Here is a 21,142-nt window from a genome sequence, read left to right as displayed (position 1 = left end):
TGCCTTTCACTTAAAAATTGTTCTTGTTGCCGACCTTGTGATGATTTTCTTTTCTCTGCTGTGCTGCCAGACATTGTGGGACCACAGGTAAATGAGTGCTTCTGCTGGAATAGTTTGTGTAATATGTAAGTACCATTAAAATACTAATGACCAGTTGTCTAACTAAACACTTCCTTGTTTGATATCAAGATTTAGATAAGTTGGAAGATTTTTATTTAAACATTGAGAGGACCAGCATCATTCTGCTTAACTCCTGTCAAAAATGCCGTAATGCCATTATGATGTAATCGAGACTAATTGGGGGAAAAAGGGCAGGAATGCAGAGTTAAGGATTATCAGATGAACCAGATCTCATTGAATGGCAGAGCGATCTTGATGGTCTGAATGACCTGTTTCTGCTCTTATGTCTTGGGTCTGTCCCGATTCCATTCCACTTCTTCCTCCCCTGTGTCCTATTTGAATCTGCGGTGAGAGTCAAGCCCTCCCATCTCTGACCAAGCTTACCGTAACCACTTTGGAATTCCCCTCACTACGATGTTTCATATTTTCACCATCTCCTGACTGAAGCCCTTGGGGATTTTCCATACTGGCCTTCCAGATTCTGTAAACTGTTGAGATAGAGCCTCCTTTCCTCACCTTTTTCATTGCTCAGTATTTCATTTGTGAAAATCTTTCATAACCTTTCATCCTGTATCTCTGCAATCCTCCACCTTCTACCATCTGTCACTGATTAGCTGTGGATCTTTGTTCCTTATTTGATCCACAAACATTTTTGCTGGGACTACTGCTCAGAGTTCCTTCCCTAGATCAAATGTATTTCAGTCCTTATGGACTTTGTGTAGGAAACAATTACTGAGACTTGTATTAACACCGTTGACCATCTTAAACAGGGAAACACCTTTTATTTGCGAAAAGTAATCAAAAAAAATCTACATATACATATGGACAGCACGAGGGCTGAGTGGTTAGCGCTCTATCTCTCAGCACCAGGGACCCAGATTAGATTCACCCCTTGGATGAATGTCTGTATGGAATCTGCACATGCTCAACGGGTGTGTGTGGGCTTCCTTTGGGTGGTCTGGTTCTTCCCACAGTCCAAAGATATGCAGCTTAGTTGGATTGGCCGTGCTAAATTGCTCATGGTTTCCAGGGATGTGAAAATTAGTTGGACTAGCTGTAAGAAGCGTGGGGTTATGCGGATAGGGAAGCTGGGTGGGTCTGGGTGAGATGCTGTTCAGAGGGGGTGTTGTGGACTTGATGGGCTGAATGGCCTGCTTCCACACTGTAAAGATTCAATGAATTATTATATATACTCCCTCATTGTAGAAATAGGCAAGAACATCAGGTCTAGTTATGCTGTATCAGGATGTCCTGATCAATTATTCAATTGTAAAGAACTTTGGGATGGTTTACCATAAGAAAGATCCCATATGTATCTAGTTTGTTTTGTTTGGGACTTAATATTCTTTCCCTGGCCCAAGCAACAACAATTTCTTTTTAAATTTATTTACAGATGTGGGCATTGCTGGTTAATCCAGCGTTTGTTGCCATCCCTAATTGCTCAGAGAGCAGTTAAGAGTCAACCGCAGAACTTGTCTTTAACATAAGGAAACATCCTCAACCCCATAGAAATCAAATATGTAGAATACATATAAAGTGTAAATTTTATTGCTAATTTTATAACACTGAACGCTGTGCAATGTTTCCCAGGACTTGTGCAGAAACCAGGTGAGGATATTGGAGAGTGTAATGTTATGGTGCAACTTAGAGTGGAGTGTCCGTGCTGGATGGGTAATCACCTTTCTGTATTTTTGGCAATCTGTGTGCGCAGTTGTTCAGCTTTGCAAATAGCATGTTCTTGAATGACCTACATAGGAAAAAATATATCAGTGGGTCAAGACATGCATTTAATGCTGACAAACTCAGTGTGCTTTCCTTAATGTAATAAAGAGCAACTTGAGTGGAGCACTGGTAGGCATCTCGGGTCTGACTCAGCGTGTATGGGATCCTGGCGAAATGAAAAGGAACAAAACAGATAAAGAATACGGCCAGCACAAGAAAGACATTGAAATTGACTTTCTTAACTTGCCTGGAACTGCCTTTTGTCTTGTGAAAGGATTTATAAAGTTCTCTCGTTATTAGAAAATAGCACACGACTATTAATATCAAGTTACTCCAGAATATGATCTGGCAGACAAAGTTGACCAGCTCATGCCATTTTAAGCCTAAGTCAGTCTTGAGTGAGGAGCATTTGCGCTCATTTGCTGGTATGGTGCTTCCCTTGTACAGCACCATATTGGGCAGCACCAAGAGAAACATGCACAGCCATATGGTTGCCGAGAGAATCTTTGCAGTTTTGGGTTTGCACGTGCCAGAATGGCCAAATGGTTTAGCTGCTTTCTGATAGCGGTCGGCACTTATCAGCCCTAAGAATATGATGCTGATATACATGGTCAAGTAGAATAGGACTGAACTAACTTGACATACGAAGACTTGGAGTCCTGGCGTTCTGAACTTTGACTCGATGGCTATTTTAAATGGGAATATCAGTGTCATCAGCAGATCGGCTACGACTGTGTTCTTGAGGTACACGATGAAGTTGGACTTGCTCGGTATTTGAAAGAACACCCAAATGGCCAGGCTGTTCATTAGCAGGCCACCAATGAAGAAGACAGAATAGAGCACGGAGAAGATCACCTGGCTGATTTCTCGGTCTGGCGCGCACTTGTCTTCCGTTGTGGTGTTTGAATAGTTGGAAAAGCTTTCTGATCCATTCAAAGCCATTTCTAAATTTAAAAAAAAGCACAGTGTGATTGATTTAGACGGCATTGTTTTATATTAAACATGCCTCTTCTGAATCGTGACAATAACAATGTATTGCGAAGTTTATTGTCTTCTGCCTGATAATCTCATTCTTTAATCTGAAGAAGAATCCCAGATAGAACAAGGAACGGACTAGATCATTGGACCTCCACCACTGCATGACTTGGGCACCACGTATATCTAACTAAGCTAGGACAAGCTCCAATGGTGTAAAGAGCCATGGAACTATATATCTCTAGATTTTAACTCTATATTTTAAAGGCCAAGCCCAGTTAAGATTGTACAGTTTAAAACAAGGTTATTTAAATTTACTTTACTTCTCTTTAAAAAAGAGGTAGATCTGTATTAAGACATCCCTGTTTTTAGTATTCTTTGACAATCCCCATCTTGTACATAAATTGGCAATTGAGTCAGAATGCTGGAACAACTCCTGAACATAAATGTGGGTATGATTTCCCTTCGTGTACTACAGCAGCTCAAAAGATAGTTCACCATCACTGTCTCGAAGGCAGGTAGGAATGAGTAATAAATGCTGGCCAAACTATTCCATAGAGCCATAGAAATGATGCAGAACAGAAGGGGACCATTTGGCCCATCTTGCCCATGCTGACCTGAAGGAACCCAGAGGCTGTTTCTAATCCCATATTCCTACGCACAGCCTGCAGCTTACTCAAACTAAGGAGCACACACAGCTACTTTATAAGAGTTTAGGTTCTCTGCTCCAACGCCAACTCAGACAGCGAATTCCAGACACCCAACACCCTGTGCATAAAACAGTTTATCCAGATGTCCCCTCTAATCCTTTAGCATGAATCTATGACCCCTGGTTTTTTTGAACTCTCTGCCAAAGGAAACAGGTTCCTCCTGTCTGCTCTATATCTACCCCTCATAATTTTGTATACCACAATCATGTCATCCCTCACCCATGAACAATTCTTCTTTCAGTGAAAAGGTAGGCCACCTCAGCTGACACTTCCAGTGCAGTAATGAGGAAGTTCTTCACTGTAGATGATGCCATCTTTCAAATAAGACATCAGCTGAGCCCCCATCTGCCCTAAGTCAATAAACGGTCCCATTACACTATGGGGAGAAGAGCAGTTATTGTTCCTCATCTGCATTCGCTAGATGTGGATTATCTGCCCATTTTAACACTTACATAAAAGCTGAAAGAACTGCAGATGTTGTAAATCAGGAATATAAACAAGTGTTGCTGGAGAAGGTCAGCAGGTCTGGCAGCATCTGTGAAGAAAAGATCAGAATTAATGTTTCAGGTCCAGTGACCCTTCCTCAGAACTCAGAACTTCCTCAGACGACACCAAACAGAGACAAGCACGGAAATTCCTGGTGGCCTGGTTCTTCACCAAGGACGCCATCAACAAACACACAGAACTGGACTCTGTATATATTTTCCTGCGAAGGAAAGCCGGAAATGAGGTAATCAAATCCAACGGACCCCAGAGATTAAATACCAGGTAGAAAACACAAACAGCACTTTATCGGAGTTTGCAGTGATGACGTTACCCAGCAGGGTAATGGAATATTTGCAGAACAATGAATCAGCTCAGTGAGCCAACCAACCACAACATCCACAACCCAAGCCTGAGCTACAGATCTACTCAAGAACCTTTAAAAACTTCTGTTTTTGTATCACACTTATGTATATGTGTGTTTTCTGTGTGCAAATTGACTTCTGTATTTTCCTATACTACAACAGTGTCCACAGTAAAAAGGATCTATCATTGACTATAAATTCTCTCAGGATATCCTGGCAATGTAAGAGGCACCAAATAACTGGTTCGGCCAATCAACCTTTTAGTTTAGTTTAGACAAAACTAATTGCTGTTAGAACTTGACATACGGATATACCAAGAGTTACAAACAAAATGAGTGTTCACAAGTGCGCGCCAACTCTGAAATGCAGAATAAAGTTTATATAAACTGACGTTTTCCCAGCCACCATCAGTTCTGAAGAAGGGTCACCGGACCCGAAGCGTTAACTCTTCTCCTCCACAGATGCTGCCAGAGCTGATGATCAGATAATCTGGTTTTGAGATGTTGCTTGAAGAAACACATGGTAGCTGATGCATTAAGGATGACTTTGTCATGATTTTCTTCAAAATGGTGCTTTGTGATTGTCTCCATGGACTCAAGGAAGAAATGGCCAAGGTTCCTTGATCTTGTCTAAAAGATAGGATGTCCGAAGGCACAGCATTCCCCCAGTAATGCAACAGAACATCATCTTGGTATTGCGCAAAGCTCTTTTTTGGAACTTTGTGATTGGATGGGAGCACTGTGAACTGAGGCACCGTGAACACACATTAACCCTTAGTAGAACACAACAGAACGTTAACTCAGAAACAAAAATTGCAGAAGAAGCTCAGCAGGTCTGGCAGCATCTGTGGGGAGAATTCTTCTAAAGTTGTTTTGTGGGATGGGGCATTGCTGGCTGGCCATCATTTATTGCCTGTCCCTAGATGCCATTGAGAAGATGGTGGTGAGCTGCCTTCCTGAACCCCTGCAGTCCACCTGCTGTGGGTTAACCTACAATCCCCTTGGGGAGGGAATTCCAGGATTTTGACCCGGGAACAGTGAAGGAATGGCGATATATTTCCAAGTCAGGTGGGTGAGTGGCTTGGCGGGGTTGGGGGGCGGGGGGGGGGGGGGGGCGAACTTGCAGGTGTTGGTGTTCCCATTACATCAGTTGCCCTTGGTCTTCTAGATGGAAGGAGTTGTGGGTTTGGCAGGTGCTGTTGAAGGACATTTGGTGAATTGCTGCAGTGCATCCAGTAGTACACACTGCTATTGAGAGTTTGTGGTGGAGGGAGTGGATGCTTATGGATGTGGTGCCAATCAAGTGAGCTTCTTGAGTGTTGTTGGGGCTCTTACCATCCAGTCCACTGGGGAGTGTTCCATCACACTCCTCATTGTGCTTTGTAGACAGTGAGCAGGGGGTGAGCTACTTGCTGTATTATTCCTATCCTCTGACCTGCTCACGTTGTAACTGTGTTTATGTGGTAAGTCTAATTTAGTTTCTGGTGAACGATTACCCCCAGAATGTTGATCGTGGGGGATTCTGTAATGATAATGCCGTTGAATATCAAAGGACAGCAGTTAGATTGCTTCTTATTGATGATGGTCATAGCCTGGCATTTGCGTGGCATGAATTTTACTTGCTAGCCCAGGCCTGGATATTGTCCAGATCTCGTTCCATAACCAAGTTCTGAGGACAGCTCACTGACCCAAAACGTTAGCTCTGCTTTCTCTCCACCGATACTATCTGACCTGCTGAGCTTTTCCAGCAATTTCTGTTTTTCTTTCTAATTTCCAGCATCCACCGTCTTTTTGGTTTTTCTTTAGAACTCTAACTTTATTGTGCACAATAATCAATAGTGGGTTGGGCAGCCCATTACATATTAGTGCCAATTTTTAGACTGCCAGTGTTCCACGCCATCACAGTCAGGGATGGATGCAATGGTGCAAAATGCTGCCAATGTAATAACAAAGAAAGGAAAGAAATCACCAATTGTTCATTTCAAAAAGAAACAACACTTCCTTGTTTAATTTTCAAATGGACTTTGCTGGAATAAAGTGGTTGCTACAACTTGTCAACACAGTGTGAAACCGGAGGAACATAGCCGATCAGGCAGCATCAGAGCAGTAGTAAAGTTAACATTCCGGCTTCTTTGCTGCCTGACCGGCTATGTTCCTCCAGCTCCACACTGTGTTGACTCTGACTCCAGCATCGGCAGTTCTTGCCATCTCTGCAGCTACAACTTCCATGTTTTAACAAGTTGGCTATGTTTCTTGAAACTAGCAGTGATGCCTGACCTATCTGTCTTTTGAATTTCACATTAGTAATTGCATGGACACTGTAAATCATACTTTGTGGTAGAAGCAGGCCTTTCGGCCGTCGAGTCCACACCAACCTTCTAAACAGCATCCCACGCAGACACATCTCCCTACCATATCCCTGTAGTCCTGCGTTTCCCATGACTAATCCACCTAACCATCCCTGGACACGATGGGGCAACTAAGCAAAAGTGAGCAATTGAAATAAAAACAACAAGTTGCTGAGGGGAGAGAAACAGAATTAACATGAGCACTTTGTTTTTATTTCCAATCTCCAATAGCAGCAATACTGTGCTATTATTTGTAGAATCATTGATCTGGATGTAAGTTTGCTCGCTGAGCTGCAAGGTTCGTTTTCAGACGTTTCATCACCATTCTAGGTAACATCATCAGTGAGCCTCCGGTGAAGCGCTGGTGTTATGTCCCACTTTCTATTTATCTGTTTAGGTTTCCTTGGGTTGGTGATGTCATTTCCTGTGTTGGTGATGTCATTTCCTGTTCTTTTTCTCAGAGGGTGGTAGATGGGCTCCAAATCAATGTGTTTGTTGATGGAGTTCCGGTTGGAATGCCATGCTTCCAGGAATTCTCGTGCATGTCTCTGTTTGGCTTGTCCTAGGATGGATGTGTTGTCCCAATCAAAGTGGTGTCCTTCCTCATCTGTATGTAAGGATACAAGTGATAGTGGGTCATGTCGTTTTGTGGCTAGTTGATGTTCATGTATCCTGGTGGCTAGCTTTGTGCCTGTTTGTTCAATGTAGTGTTTGCCACAGTTTTTGCAAGGTATTTTGTAAATGACATTCATTTTGCTTGTTGTCTGTGTAGGGTCTTTTAAGTTCATGAGCTGCTATTTTAGTGTGTTGGTGGGTTTGTGGGCTACCATGATGCCAAGAGGTCTGAGTAGTCTGGCAGTCATTTCCGAAATATCTTTGATGTAGGGGAGCGTGGTTATGGTTTCTGAGCCCGTTTTGTCTGTTTGTTTGGGTTTGTTGCTGAGGAATCGGCGGACTGTGTTCATAGGGTACCCATTCTTTTTGAATACGCTGTATAGGTGATTTTCCTCTGCTCTGCGTAGTTCCTCTGTGCTGCAGTGTGTAGTGGCTCGTTGGAATAATGTTCTAATGCAGCTTCGTTTGTGGGTGTTGGGATGGTTGCTCCTGTAGTTCAGTATTTGGTCCGTATGTGTTGTTTTCCTGTAGACGCTGGTTTGAAGTTCCCCATTGGCTGTTCGCTCTACTGTGACATCTAGGAATGGCAGTTTGCTGTTGTTTTCCTCCTCTTTTGTGAATGTTGTGCCAGTAAAGGGTATTATTGATGGTCTTGAAGGCTTCCTCTAATTTGTTTTGTTTAGTGATGGCAAAGATGTCATCCACATAGCGGACCCAAAGTTTGAGTTGGATGATTGGCAGAGCTGTTTGTTCGAGTCTCTGTATTACTGCCTCTGCTAAGAACCCTGATATCGGAGATCCCATGGGTGTACCGTTGGTTTGTCTGCAGGTTTTGTTATTGAAAGTGAAGTGGGTGGTAAGGCATAGGTCCACTAGCTTGATGATGTTGTCCTTGCTGATGAGGTTGGTTGGCATCATGGTAGTCCACAAACCCACGAACACACTAAAACAGCAGCTCATGAACTTAAAAGACCCTACACAGACAACAAGCAAAATGAACGTCATCTACAAAATACCTTGCAAGAACTGTGACAAACACTACATTGGACAAACAGGCACAAAGCTAGCCAACAGGATACATGAACATATATTAGCCACAAAAAGACATGACCCACTATCACTAGTGTCCTTACATACAGATGAGGAAGGATACCATTTTGATTGGGACAACACATCCATCCTAGGACAAGCCAAACAGACACATGCACGAGAATTCCTGGAAGCATGGCATTCCAACCGGAACTCCATCAACAAACACATTGATTTGGAGCCCATCTACCACCCTCTGAGAAAAAGAACAGGAAATGACATCACCAACACAGGAAATGACATCACCAACCCAAGGAAACCTAAACAGATAAATAGAAAGTGGGACATAACACCAGCGCTTCACCGGAGGCTCACTGATGATGTTACCTAGAATGGTGACAAAACGTCTGAAAACGAACCTTGCAGCTCAGCGAGTAAACTTACATCCAGAACCTCAACCTGAGCTACAAATCTTCTCAAAACTCATTAGAACCATTGATCTTTGCTGTATTTTCTGAAGCGCTACTGATCCCATCTATGTCTTAAGTTGAGTAATGGAGGCTTGACCAGAGAGATGAAAACTAATGACATGTTGAAACTGACTCCTTAATGAGCCTGTCATATGAACAAAGTTCCTTTGAACTTTGAAAAATTGTAATTGTAGCTGTTTTTAATTAACTTGTTCAGAGATGTTATGCCATACCATGGAGCAGGTAGGACTTGAACCCAAGCTTCTGGCCCAGAGGTAATGACACTGTGAAATTTCACAGCATGATGGACCGAGAAACGTTCCTGCACTGAAACACAATGTTGCTGTGCAAAATTGTCTGATGATTCATCTGGTTTAATTTTGCTTCAAATTTGCAACCTCCGACAGAGCAATGCTTTTTAGCCCAAGGCCTTATGCCATACAGTTTGTGCAGAGAACTTGTAGGGGAATTTGAGAGACTGGCTTAACCAAGTCTGTTCACACTCCACAGTATTGAAGATTGGCAAAGTTTCACTCAGTGCAACTTCGCTTCTCTGAACTTCATGTTCTTGTCTGATGTGACTCGCAAGAAGACTCAAGATATTATGTGGAGAATCCCGCCAAGTGTTTTCGTCTTTGTTGTGAGATTGGTCAGTTTAACTGTAAAATAAGCAACAGATTTGAGCGAGGAAGAATTATGTTTATTTTGAGCATTTGAGTTGCATTGCGAGCAGCTCTGTACATAAACCAATAATAGCAGGCATTTTCAATAGTTGTGCACTAACATCTGCACATGTTCCATCATTGCGCATTAATTCTAATCCTGTATCTACTGCTAAGAATCTAACTTACTGGTAACAGCTACACTTCCAGAATAGCACTTGTCCTGTGTAGATCTCCTCGAACCCTGTATCTTGAAGATTACTGTTATTGCCCCAAAAGTGGACCAAGCCCCTGTATGCCCTGTATTGCTGTATCTGTGTCAACCTGAAGAGGAATTCTGCTGTTTCCTACCCCTTACCTAGTTGTGTCCACCTGAATCCAGCAATTGTACAAATTGATATCTAAACATTCAGGTTTTAACTTTCATAACTGTGAAACTTTTTTTGCTCCTGCAAAAGTGAGTAAGAGAAGTTGCAAGGATCACCTTGAGTTTTGATGTAAATAAATAAAACTCTTGATTTAAAACTGAGAGTTTGATACAATTGGGGGAAAAAAGCTAACTTCACAAATTGGGGTTTGAAGAACACCCTGCAGCTTATTTGAGATTAAATCAGTATGCAAGGTCCATCTGCCTCTTGCTCCTGTGTTATTTGGAGCTACTCAAAATCTAACAACGCCATTCAGATCCGACATCTTGTTTCAGCATTAGCTGAGGTTAGCCCCAACAGTGCTGCATTCACACTATGTCATTAATGGTTGACAGGCTGTTGTTTGTTATGGTTGGCTCTCACTCTGTCTTTTGACAAAATACAAAGCCATTGCCAAGTGGACCAGAGCTGGCATGAGAATCTTAAATCCTCCAATATTTTCTAAATGCTTTGAGGACTTAGCACACTAACCTGGTGCTTAGCCAGGTCTGGAATACAGTTTGGGCTTTGAGCTAATGATTTGTTATGTGCTGTCCTCCATTATTGCATACATTTTTCCCTTTGAGCGTGCACCTCACCTATTGTATGACCTCCAATAGCTCTGTTTTGTTCCATTTTTCAGTCTTTCTTTCCATTGATGATTGCAGACATGTGCTGTATCTCAGCTCAAACACTCCAAGCCAGAAGAAGGCACTTATTCCATTTGTGTCCAAATAACACCCTTTTATCTCAGCATTAATTTGATACTTACATTGAAAATTCCTGTGAAAGTCACGCAAAGTTCATTATTTCAAAAATAGCCCTTTTACCTGTATAATTCTTCTCAGTTTGATGAGGTTTTTCACAGTCTTGTGGTGCTATGCTCCAGGTGTCTGTAATTTTCCGTTAAGATTCAAAATAACGTTATCATGTTGCGGGGAACAGGTAAGAAAAATCAATGATAATGAAGAACATGAGCATTCATTTATAGAAATGTAGTCACCACAATTGCCAAGGGATTAATAATTGTGACGAGAAATTGTCACGAGTAATAGTGCATTTTCTGATCCACTGCATTGGAAGAAAAGTAACTTTTGCATTTTTGGTGCTTCATACAATGCTGCCTTAAAATGTTTGAAAGCTCATTAAAAGAGAATTCTCGTGAAAAATGAGAACATAGCATTCTTAAGACACCATTCAGCCCATCGAATTCATGTTGCATCGCTGCAACAGCACTCTATCTAGTCCCACACTCTTGTCCATTCACTGGAGCCCTTCAATTATCTCACCCACGTATTGTTTAAATCCCTTTTGAAAGCCATCACTGTATCTTCCTACACACCCTTTTCAGGCCATTAACTCCATGTCACTACAATCCCCTGCGTTTAAAAAGAAATGTTTTTCTTGTTGCTTTGAGTTCTCTTGCCTTTCCCATTAAACCTTTGTCCTCTGGTTTTACACCCTTCTGCCAATGCCAGTAGTTTCTCTCTTTCTGCTGTGTCAAGATCCCTGATGATTATGGACTTCTCGATCAAATCTCCTCTCATCCTTTTCTGCTCTAAGGAGGACTAACCCTGGTTGCTTCTATGTCTCCAAGGAGCTGAAATTTCTCGTCTCTGGAACCATTCACTTCAATCTTTTCTCTACCTCTTTTTAGGCCTTGGTTATGTCAGAGCTGCCTTTGGGACCAGGAATTATATACCAGGCAGATAAATGATGGATGTGAACAGGAACTAATGGGATTAACAGCATTAATGATGCTCCCACCTCACCAGCCACTTCGAGACTGGACCAAAGCCCCTCTGGGTGTCACCTGACTCTTCTGAGAGGAACAACACCCTCAACTGCATGCACAAGAGCCTCAATGTCCTTTCTAAAAAGTCCCAGAATTGGACATGTACTGTCATTGTGATAACATCAGTGATTTAAACAAGTTTTCATGATCTTACTTTTTTACTTTTTGTTTGCAGAGTCCTGATGAGTCTGCATGCAGCCCTGTAAATATTTTTAATCCTTTTTTTTTTCCCAGTAATCGTCCATTTGCTATTTCTTCCAAATGTATCACTACAAATGTAGAGGAACGGATTGCCAAGATGATTCTGGATAGGAGTGATGGTAACAGGGTAGTTGTGATGGGGAACTTTAACTTTCCAAATATTGATTGGAAATGCTATAGGTCGAGTATGTTAGTTGGGTCAGTTTTTGTGCAATGTTTTTGTCAGTTTTTGTCCGATGTGTGCAGGAGGGTTTCCTGACCCAGAATGTAGATAGGCCAACAAGAGGTGAGGCCACATTGGATTTGGTTCCGGGTAATGAATCAGGCCAGGTGTTAGATTTGGATGTAGGTCTGCACTTCGGTGATAGTGACCACAGTTTGGTTATGTTTACTTTAGCGATGGGAAAGGGATAGGTATATACCGCAGGGCAAGAGTTATAGCTGGGGAAAGGCAATTATGAGGCGATTAGGCAAGATTTAGGATGCATAGGATGGCGAAGGAAACTGCAGGAGCTGGGCACAATTGAAATCTGGAGCTTGTTCAAGGTACAGCTAATGCGTGTCCTTGATAAGTATGTACCTGTCAGGCAGGGAGGAGGTGTTCAAGCGAGGGAACTGTGGTTTACTAAAGAAGTTGAAACTCTTGTCAAGAAGAACAGCGAGGCCTATGTAAAGATGAGATGTGATGGCTCAGTTAGGGTGCTTGAAAATTACAAGTTAGCCGGGAAGGACCTACAGAGGGAGCTAAGAAGAGTCACGAAGGGACTTGAGAAGTCTTTGGCAGGTAGGATAAAGGAAAACCCTAAAGCTTTCTATCAGTATGTCAGGAACGAAACAATGACCGAAGTAAGATTAGGGCCAGTCAAGGACGGTAATGGTAAGTTGTGCGTGGAATCCGAAGAGATCGGGGAGGTGCTAAATGAATATTTTTCGTCAGTCTTCACACAGGAAAGAGACAATGTTGTCGAGGAGAATACTGAGATACGGCCTATTAGACTAGATTGGATTGAGGTTCACAAGGAGGAGGTGTTAGCAATTCTGGAAGGTGTGAAAATAGATAAGCCCCCTGAGCCAGATGTATCCTAGGATTCTTCGAGAAGCTAGGGAGCAAATTGCAGACCTTTGGTTTTGATCTTTATTTTGCCATTATCTTCAGGAATAGTGCCAGAAGTCTGGAGGATAGCAAATGTTGTCCCCTTGTTCAAGAAGGGGAGGAAGGACAATCCTGGTAATTACAGACCAGGGAGCCTTACTTCGGTTGTGGGTCAAGTGTTGGAAAGGATTATAAGAGATAGGAATTATAATAATCTAGAAAGGAATAATTTGATTAGGGATAGTCAACACAGTTTTGTGAAGGGTAGGTCATGCCTCACAAACCTTATTGAGTTATTTGAGAAGGTGACCAAACAGGTGGATGAGGGTAAAGTAGTTGATGTTGTGTATATGGATTTCAGTCAAGCGTCTGATAAGGTTCCCCATGGTAGGTTATTGCAGAAAATACAATGGCATGGGATTGAGGGTGATTTAGCAGTTTGGATCAGAAATTGGCTAGTTGGAAGAAAACAGAGGGTGGTGGTTGATGGGAAAGGTTCATCCTGGAGTTCATTTACTAGTTGTGAACCACAAGGATCTGTTTTGGGGCCACTGCTGTTTGTCATTTTTATAAATGACCTGGATGCAGGTATAGAATGTCGGATTAGTAAATTTGCAGTTTACACTAAAGTCGGAAGGATGTTGTGTGTTACAGAGGGACATAGATGAGCTGCAGAGATGGACTGAGAGGTGGCAAATGGAGTTTAATGCGGAAAAGTGTGAGGTGATTCACTTTGGAAGGAGTAACAGGAACACAGAGAACTGGGCTAATGGTAAGATTCTTGGTAGTCTGGATGAGCAGAGAGATCTTGGTGTCCATGTACATAGATCCCTGAAACTTGCCACCCAGGTTGACAGAGTTGTTAAGAAGGCGTACAGTGTGTTAGGTTTTATTGGGAGAGGGATTGAGTTTCGGAGCCATGAGGCCATGTTGCAGCTGTACAAAACTCTGGTGCGGCCGCACTTGGAGTATTGCGTACAGTTCTGGTCGCCGCATAACGGAAGGATACAGAAACATTGGAAAGGGTGCACAGGAGATTTATCAGGATGTTGCCTGGTATGGAGGGAAGGTCTTATGAGGAAAGGCTTTGGGACTTGAGGCTGTTTTCATTAGAGAGAAGAAAGTTAAGAGGTGACTTAGAGACATACAAGATGATCAGAGGATTAGATAGGGTGGACTGTGAGAGCCTTTTTCCTTGGATGGAGATGGCTAGCATGAGGGGACGTAGCTTTAAATTGAGGGGTGATAGATATAGGACAGATGTCAGCGGTAGGTTCAGAGAGTAGTAAGGGCGTGGAATGCTCTGCCTGCAACAGTAGTAGACTCGCCAACTTGAAGGGCATTTAGATGGTCACTGGATAAACATATGGGGATGGTAATGGTTAGCGTGGGTTAGATGAGCTTCAAATTGGTTTCACAGGTCGATGCAACATTGAGGGCCGAAGGGCCTGTACTGCGCTGTAATGTTCTATGTTCAAACTTGTTTAAATTAACCTTTATTGCCACTTTAATTCCATTTCAACAGCAACGTTTATCAAGGCTTTACTGCTGTCCTCCCCAACCTTTGTTACATGTCCAGTTTTGCATTTGCTGATTTTCTTGCTAAAATTGCACCTTGCACATTCAAGTCCATGTTGTTAAAATCACAACCAGCAGTAGTGCTTTCCCAATACTGACCCCTGAGAAAGCCTCCTGTTGTTCAAAAGGCGACCGTTTACTGATATTCTCTGTTTACTGTTCTTAGGTCAGCTTTGCATCCATTCTGTTAGTCTCCCTTTTATGCAACAGTCTTGAACTTTACTGACAAGCTGGTAGTGTAGGACTTTGTCAGATACCTTATACCTCACATCAACCACATCATTCATATAAAATTGGAACAGGAGTAGCCATTCTGTCCCTCAAGCCTGTCCGACATACAATAGGATTATGACTGATCTGATGTTCCTGATATCCACTTTCCTGTCTTTTCCCCAGAACCCTTGATTCCCCAAGTGATCACTAATCTATCTCGGCCTTGAAAATACACAGGGACTCTGCCCTATATCTGTCTGTGGCACGAGGTTCCAAAGACACACAATCCTCTGAGAGAAGAAATTTCTGCCAATCTCAATCTTTAATTGGTGCCTGTTTATTCTTATTAATGCTCTCAGGTCCTAGACTGTCCCAAGAGGAAAACATCTCCGCATTTACCCTGCCAAGCCCCTTAGCATCCTAACTGTTTCATTTGAGATTCCCTCTCAATCTTCTCAACTCCAATGAGTACAACCTTCTCTTTTCTAAGGCTTTGAACTAGATTTGTAGCTCAGGTTATGGGTGTTGTGGTTGGTTGGCTCGCTGAGCTGGTTCATTGTTTTTCCGCAGATGTTTTGTTATCCTGCTCGGTAACATCAACAAATAGATACAAGTTTTCCATAATTAATTTGCCCCTACCCAAAAGCATCCTATTTATTTGGAATCATAATTTCTCAAAGTTACAGAGCTAAAACAGACTGGTCAGTTCTTTATCCTTGCAACCTTTTTTGAACGCAGACAAAACATTTGTAATTTCCAAGGAGGATAGGAAGGTTATAATCAATACCTGTGCAATTTTCAGCTTTTATCTCCCTCAGCAACGTGGGGAATATCCCATCTGGACCTGGTGAAATCTCACTCCAGTGGGTGTTTTGCAGTGTTTTCTGTTGTACCCTCAGCGTTTGAGCCTTACTTGTCTGACGTTGTTCTCTGTTAGGGCAATGCAATTACATTAATTTCTCCTATTTCATGTGCCTTTCTCCTGGGGGAGGTTTTCCCTAGCTCTTTACAATACTACTTGCAGTCACCACCCTCCTTGGCATCTTGAATGAAGACCACTTGACTTTGTGTGGCCTTAGCCACTATCCATAGTGGTGTTTTAAAATATGGTGACATAATCTGCCTCATGTAGGAGCAAAAATGCAATGTATTCTCTCCTGAATATTTGTCTTAATCCACTGTCTTCTGCTCTATTGACCTTGGCTGATAATGTCTTATTTTACTCTGATTCTCAATGAACGTTGGCTCCAGAAGTGGTCTTGATTCTTTCTGTTCAGCAAAAGTGATCCACATTTCATTCCCTCAGTGTGCTAGAACTCATAATTAGTTGAAATCAAAATACTGCCTGTCGGTATGTTTTGATTTTGTGGAACAACCAAAAACCCACTTTTTCACACTTTTGTGTGTTAGCTCCTCAGGCTATATCTAAAGACGTGGAATAGAAACAAACTTGGTTGGTTATGCAGAGTGACATAGATTTCTCTTTCAGATGCCTTCAATAACTGGCTTGTGAACTTTAGAAATTTACGAAGTGTCTGATCAAAATCTTCAAGATATTAAAAAGAAAAGTCAGGGTAGATAAAGACAAACTGCTTCCCCTGGTTAGAGATTCTAGGACTTGGGCATAGTCTAAAAGTTAGGGCCAGACCATTGAGGAGAGATGTTAGGAAACACTTCTACATTAAAGAGTGACAGATGTTTGAAACTGTTTTCTACGAATGACATTTGATGCCAGATCCGTTGTTTGTTTCAAACTTGAGATTTCTTAACAAACATTTATCTAAGGCGTTAAAGGATATGGGCCAAAGATAGGTATACGGAGATATTGGTGCAGGCCTGATGGACTGAATGACAATGATTTATATGATTCTGTTGTCACAAGTTATTATGTATCATTGGACTTTTCAGAATCAATTTGCACAGTGACTGAAAGCGTATATGATTAACTATGATTCTGCTTGGTTATGTATTTAATTTATCTTTCCTTCTTTTTGAAACAGCTTTTAGTCCTTTTAATACAGTATGTGTGCCAGGGCAGTTAGTTAGTGAACAGGGTGAAAAAGAAGGTAAATGAAGCAGAAGAAACAGAAGAACAACTGCTTAACCTTGGTGGGAGAGTTAGTTGTGAAGAAATGGGTTGGTGGGTTCGAGCTATAGGGAATGGTTGAATAGGCTGGGCCTATTTTCCTTTGAGTGTTGGAGGCTATGAGGTGGCATTATAAGAGGTTTACAAAGTCATGAGGGGCATGGATAGGGTGAATAGTCAAGGTCTTTTTTCCAAGGATCAGGAAGTCCAATCTTAGAGGATGTAGGTTTAAGGTAAGAGGGGAAAGATTTAAAAGGGACCTGAGGGGCAACGATTTCACACAGAGGATGGTACGTTTTATGGAATGACCACCAGAGGAAGTTGTGGTGGCTGGTACAGATTACAACATGTAAAAGGCATCTGGATAGATAAATGAATAGGAAGGGTTTACATGGGTATGGGCCAAACGTTGGCAAATGGGACTAGATTCAAAGACTAGACTAAACCCAAAGATGTGCAGGCTAGATGGATTGGCCATGCTAAATTGCCCATAGTGTTGAGGGATGTGGGTTATAAGGGAATAGATCTGGGTGGGATGCTCCAAGAGCTGGTGTGGACTTGTTGGGCCAAAGGGCGTGTTTCCACACTGTAGGGATCCTGTGATTGATTTAGGATATCTGGTTGGTATGAAGAAGTTGGACTGGAAGGTCTGTTTCTCTGGCTATATGACTCTAAATAGCTCGGTCTAAGAAGAAAACTTAAAGAAAAAGGGAGGCTGATTTAGTGAAGGGAGCACTGACATTAATGGTGGGATGAGGCAAGGCAGGGATGCGTGAGAGACCAGCCTCGGGGTTCTTCAAAGAGTTGGGTTCATGCTTTAAGACGGGATAGGGTTACAAGGTTAATGCTGAGGCAAGGCCGGGGAGATCTGAGTATTTTTTAATCCATTTTGGGGCAGGAGTTTGTGTGGCTGAGAGCTAGTGCAGGTCTTTGGAGATGATGGGTTAATGGAACGGAGTACAGATTAGGCCATGGTTAATGAAACAGCAGCAAGGTTGGAGTTGCTGAGGAGTGGTAGCTGAGCAGGTCGAACAACAAGGCTATGGAAACAATGGATGGTTGATGTTTATCGAAGTTGGCTCTGATCTAGTTTTCTCACTTTTAAGATCTAACTGAGTGGCAAGAGCTGGGTTTCCAACAAGTTCATGAAGGGAGGCTTTGTTGACACTAAAAATATTTCCTCCCACGTTCCATCTTGCTTCTCATTCACTTCGATTTAAGGCAGAACGGCCAAGGATCGTGTGGTAGAGATAACTGGCCGTGCACTGTGGTCAACTGGTCGAGTTTGTAACGGCCAGTTGTGTTTTTACTGAAGGAGGCTGACTGAGCATGAGCCAGTTTACTGGCCTGCGGGCCACCCCCCAGCAGCAGACTGAGCTCCAGTGCCGTTGCCGGTCCGCCTGCTGTCCTAGACTTGGCTACAGATGCATGCTATCCTGCAGGGGCACACCCCACTATCACCACATCCCCTGTCGACCATTCCCTCCTAATCCCAAGAGACTAGCTAGTGAGTGATCTAGGAATGATGCAGTGAGGGAGGAGAAAACTGTGGGCAAGCTAAGGGTTTGAGAGACGTAGAGTATCAAAGACATTGCATTCACTGTCAGCAGCACTTCCCAGCACTGCGGTAGCAGTAAAGACAAAGAACAGCTGGTTCTTTCAAAGAGCTGGGCACCCGCATTGCTTTTGTAGATGAGTGGCAAAACACCACCTAACCGGTGGTTGCTAAAGTTTGTGAGCTGGTCCTGTGCCCATTGGTTTTGCTGCCTCTTGCCATCCTGCAGTTTTGTACTGAGTCAAGTTAGATCTGGCTTACTGTCCCAGCATCTGTGCATGGTGGATGCTGCACTGTAACTGCTGGTGACTTTATAGCTTCGACGGTTGGTGGGGCAAACACGGGATCAGACTTTGACAGGATGGGCTGTCTGAGAGTCTCCAGAAACAACTGGTGCACTCTTGGTGGGTATGGTCCAACAGTTAGTTTCTCATCCCTTTGCCACGCATTTTTTCACCTTTGGAACCAGTTCGAGCCACACTTGTCAGTGCTGTTTGCAGGGGCTTGCTGCGCACAAATTGACTGCTGCTGTTCTTGTGTTGCAATAGTGACTACACTTCAAAAAGCCCTTCGTTGGTTGCAAAGTGTATTGGGGCTTTCTGAGATAGTGAAAAGCACGATGAGGAAACTTCCTCCATTACGACTGAACAGGCATTCACACTTTATTGTGATGCTCCTGTCCATTTACTGATACACATCCGTCTGTAAAAGACAGCTACCTCCTGCTGAGCTGGAACAGGTTTCTCTGTCATGGTGTTGGAGCCAGATGGACAAGATGCACATCTGTTTAGTTTTCCCACTAAAACTAACAAGGAGGGAAAAATTATTCCCTCGCCTTGGAAATTATAATGTATTCATTTGTATTTTTAAGTGGTTCTGTAGGAATCCGATTCATGCTGTGTTTTAACCTTTTCAATGGGGAAAAAGTACAGGCACCCTAAATGGAGTGAACCAAAGGGCACTCACTGGTATAACACTGACTGAAAACCTACAATGCACTTCAGGTTTGAAGTTTTTGAGGATTAGTGGAAGTGAGTAGAATTCTAATGTTTGTTGACAAAACCGTATGTAAAATCTGCAGGATTCGTATGATTCAATCAGAGAAACAAGATGCAATTGCGAATGAAGAAGGAGGGTATATTAATTCTGAAAGTTGTGTGCAAAGCAAAATTTGTCAACTGTGTCATTGTCCAGGTTATGACAAATGATTTCTTTCAAAACACTTTGCAGTGACCCTCTTACGAATGAAGTACGGAAAAGTATTACATCGATCAAATGAAAAAGAGAAGACAGATAATTTGAGCAAAACATTTCTGATTTTGAAATGAGGCTGGATGAAGCTGCGTTATCTATGTACACACCATTAGCAGGAAGTTGCAGATAATAGATTGCAAATAAATTAGTACAAGATTGCACAGTTGTGCAGTAAATTTGCATGTCGAAATTTGAAGTTCGGTGCAGGCTGGTAGTTGCCTTGTTCTTCCTTGGCGTTTATACACATTCAGTTACCGAACCTCACCTTGTTAACCTCAAATATATTCAGGAGGAATATTTCTTAGCTATTTTGTTTTGGTAAGTCAACCCAGTAATTATTGCATCAGAGATAATGGGAACTGCAGATGCTGGAGGATCCAAGATAACAAAGTGTGGAGCTGGATGAACACAGCAGGCCAAGCAGCATCTCAGGAGCACAAAAGCTGACGTTTCGGGCCTAGACCCTTCATCAGAGAGCTCCTGTGTTGTGCTCCTGTGCTCCTGAGATGCTGCTTGGCCTGCTGTGTTCATCCAGCTCCACACTTCGTTATCCCAGTAATTATTGCCATTATTTTGTTTCAATCGTTTGGCTGTCTACACTTCCTTTTTTCAAAAACATTGTGTTTAAACTTGGAGCTTTCAGTGCACCCTTCCAAAATACATTAGTCCTTGGTGGACTTCGTACAAATAATGACCTGTTCTCAAAAAGTGGAAAGGGAAAAATTTGCAACCATATAACAAAATAAAAATTAATGTGACAATAATTATTACCATAACAATTACAAATGTTTAGCCAGGATTTGCCATTGTTGGTACAAAAAGAAAGTTGCTGGAAAAGCTCAGCAGGTCTGGCAGCATCTGTGAAGGAGAAAACAGAGTTAACACTTCGGGTCCGGTGGCCCTTCCTCAGAACCCAACCCGAAACGCTAACTCTGTGCTATCCTTCACGGATGCTGCCAGAACTGCTGAGCTTTTCCAGCAACTTTGTTTTTGTTCCTGATTTACAGCATCTGCAGTTCTTTTGGTTTTTATTTGCCATTGTTGGTGACTGCTTCACCTAAAAAGTCATGCTGTCAATTTACAGATTTGATTAATCTTTTCACCAAATGCTTCTGCTGACCCTGTCCTAGATTTCTGTAAGTGAAGATTTGAATTTGTTACCTGCTTTGCTTTGCCCTCGGTTCCTCGATGATGAGGTTGGAAGTGTCGTGGAATCTGACCTCCGTGTTTCAGAATGAGCATGTGTTCTCTCTGAGGGATTGTACTTGTATTCATCTGTCGGAAACAAAGGCCCATTGCTTTCTGAATTGCAGCTTTGTCACCGCTTCTGCTTTCTATTCTGCTTATGTAGTTCACGATAAAAATATTTCCCTCCTGTTGCCTGCTGTCCTGAGCTGGAAATATTGGTCATTGCTGTATTTAATTTTAAACTCCGGAATTATCACTGACAGTCTACAAACTC

At 42.5% G+C, this 21,142-nt stretch overlaps 2 protein-coding genes across 5 annotated transcripts in view; one reads left to right on the top strand and one right to left on the bottom strand.

Moving 5' to 3' along the window:
* LOC125457561 (mediator of RNA polymerase II transcription subunit 12-like protein) overlaps nucleotides 1–21,142 on the top strand; it is a 568,603-nt gene that overhangs the window by 390,629 nt on the left and 156,832 nt on the right. The window lies entirely within an intron of this gene.
* LOC125457564 (P2Y purinoceptor 12-like) lies at nucleotides 912–21,009 on the bottom strand. Its single transcript, XM_048541943.2, has 4 exons — nucleotides 20,842–21,009; nucleotides 15,573–15,715; nucleotides 3,980–4,062; nucleotides 912–2,786 (listed from the first exon to the last, which is right to left on the bottom strand). The coding sequence occupies exon 4, from the start codon at nucleotides 2,782–2,784 to the stop codon at nucleotides 1,765–1,767; it is 1,020 nt and encodes a 339-aa protein (XP_048397900.2). The 5' UTR covers nucleotides 2,785–2,786; nucleotides 3,980–4,062; nucleotides 15,573–15,715; nucleotides 20,842–21,009; the 3' UTR covers nucleotides 912–1,764.

Source organism: Stegostoma tigrinum, chromosome 14 (genome assembly GCF_030684315.1).
Source record: "Stegostoma tigrinum isolate sSteTig4 chromosome 14, sSteTig4.hap1, whole genome shotgun sequence".
NCBI lineage: Eukaryota > Metazoa > Chordata > Chondrichthyes > Orectolobiformes > Stegostomatidae > Stegostoma > Stegostoma tigrinum.
The sequence above is the reverse complement of the archived record's forward strand: the minus strand, read 5'-3'. Positions and strand labels throughout refer to the sequence as shown.

Bases quoted from the DNA above. Each gene is read 5' to 3' on its own strand.
- LOC125457564 (XM_048541943.2), bottom strand. From the start codon at position 2,784: ATGGCTTTGAATGGATCAGAAAGCTTTTCCAACTATTCAAACACCACA.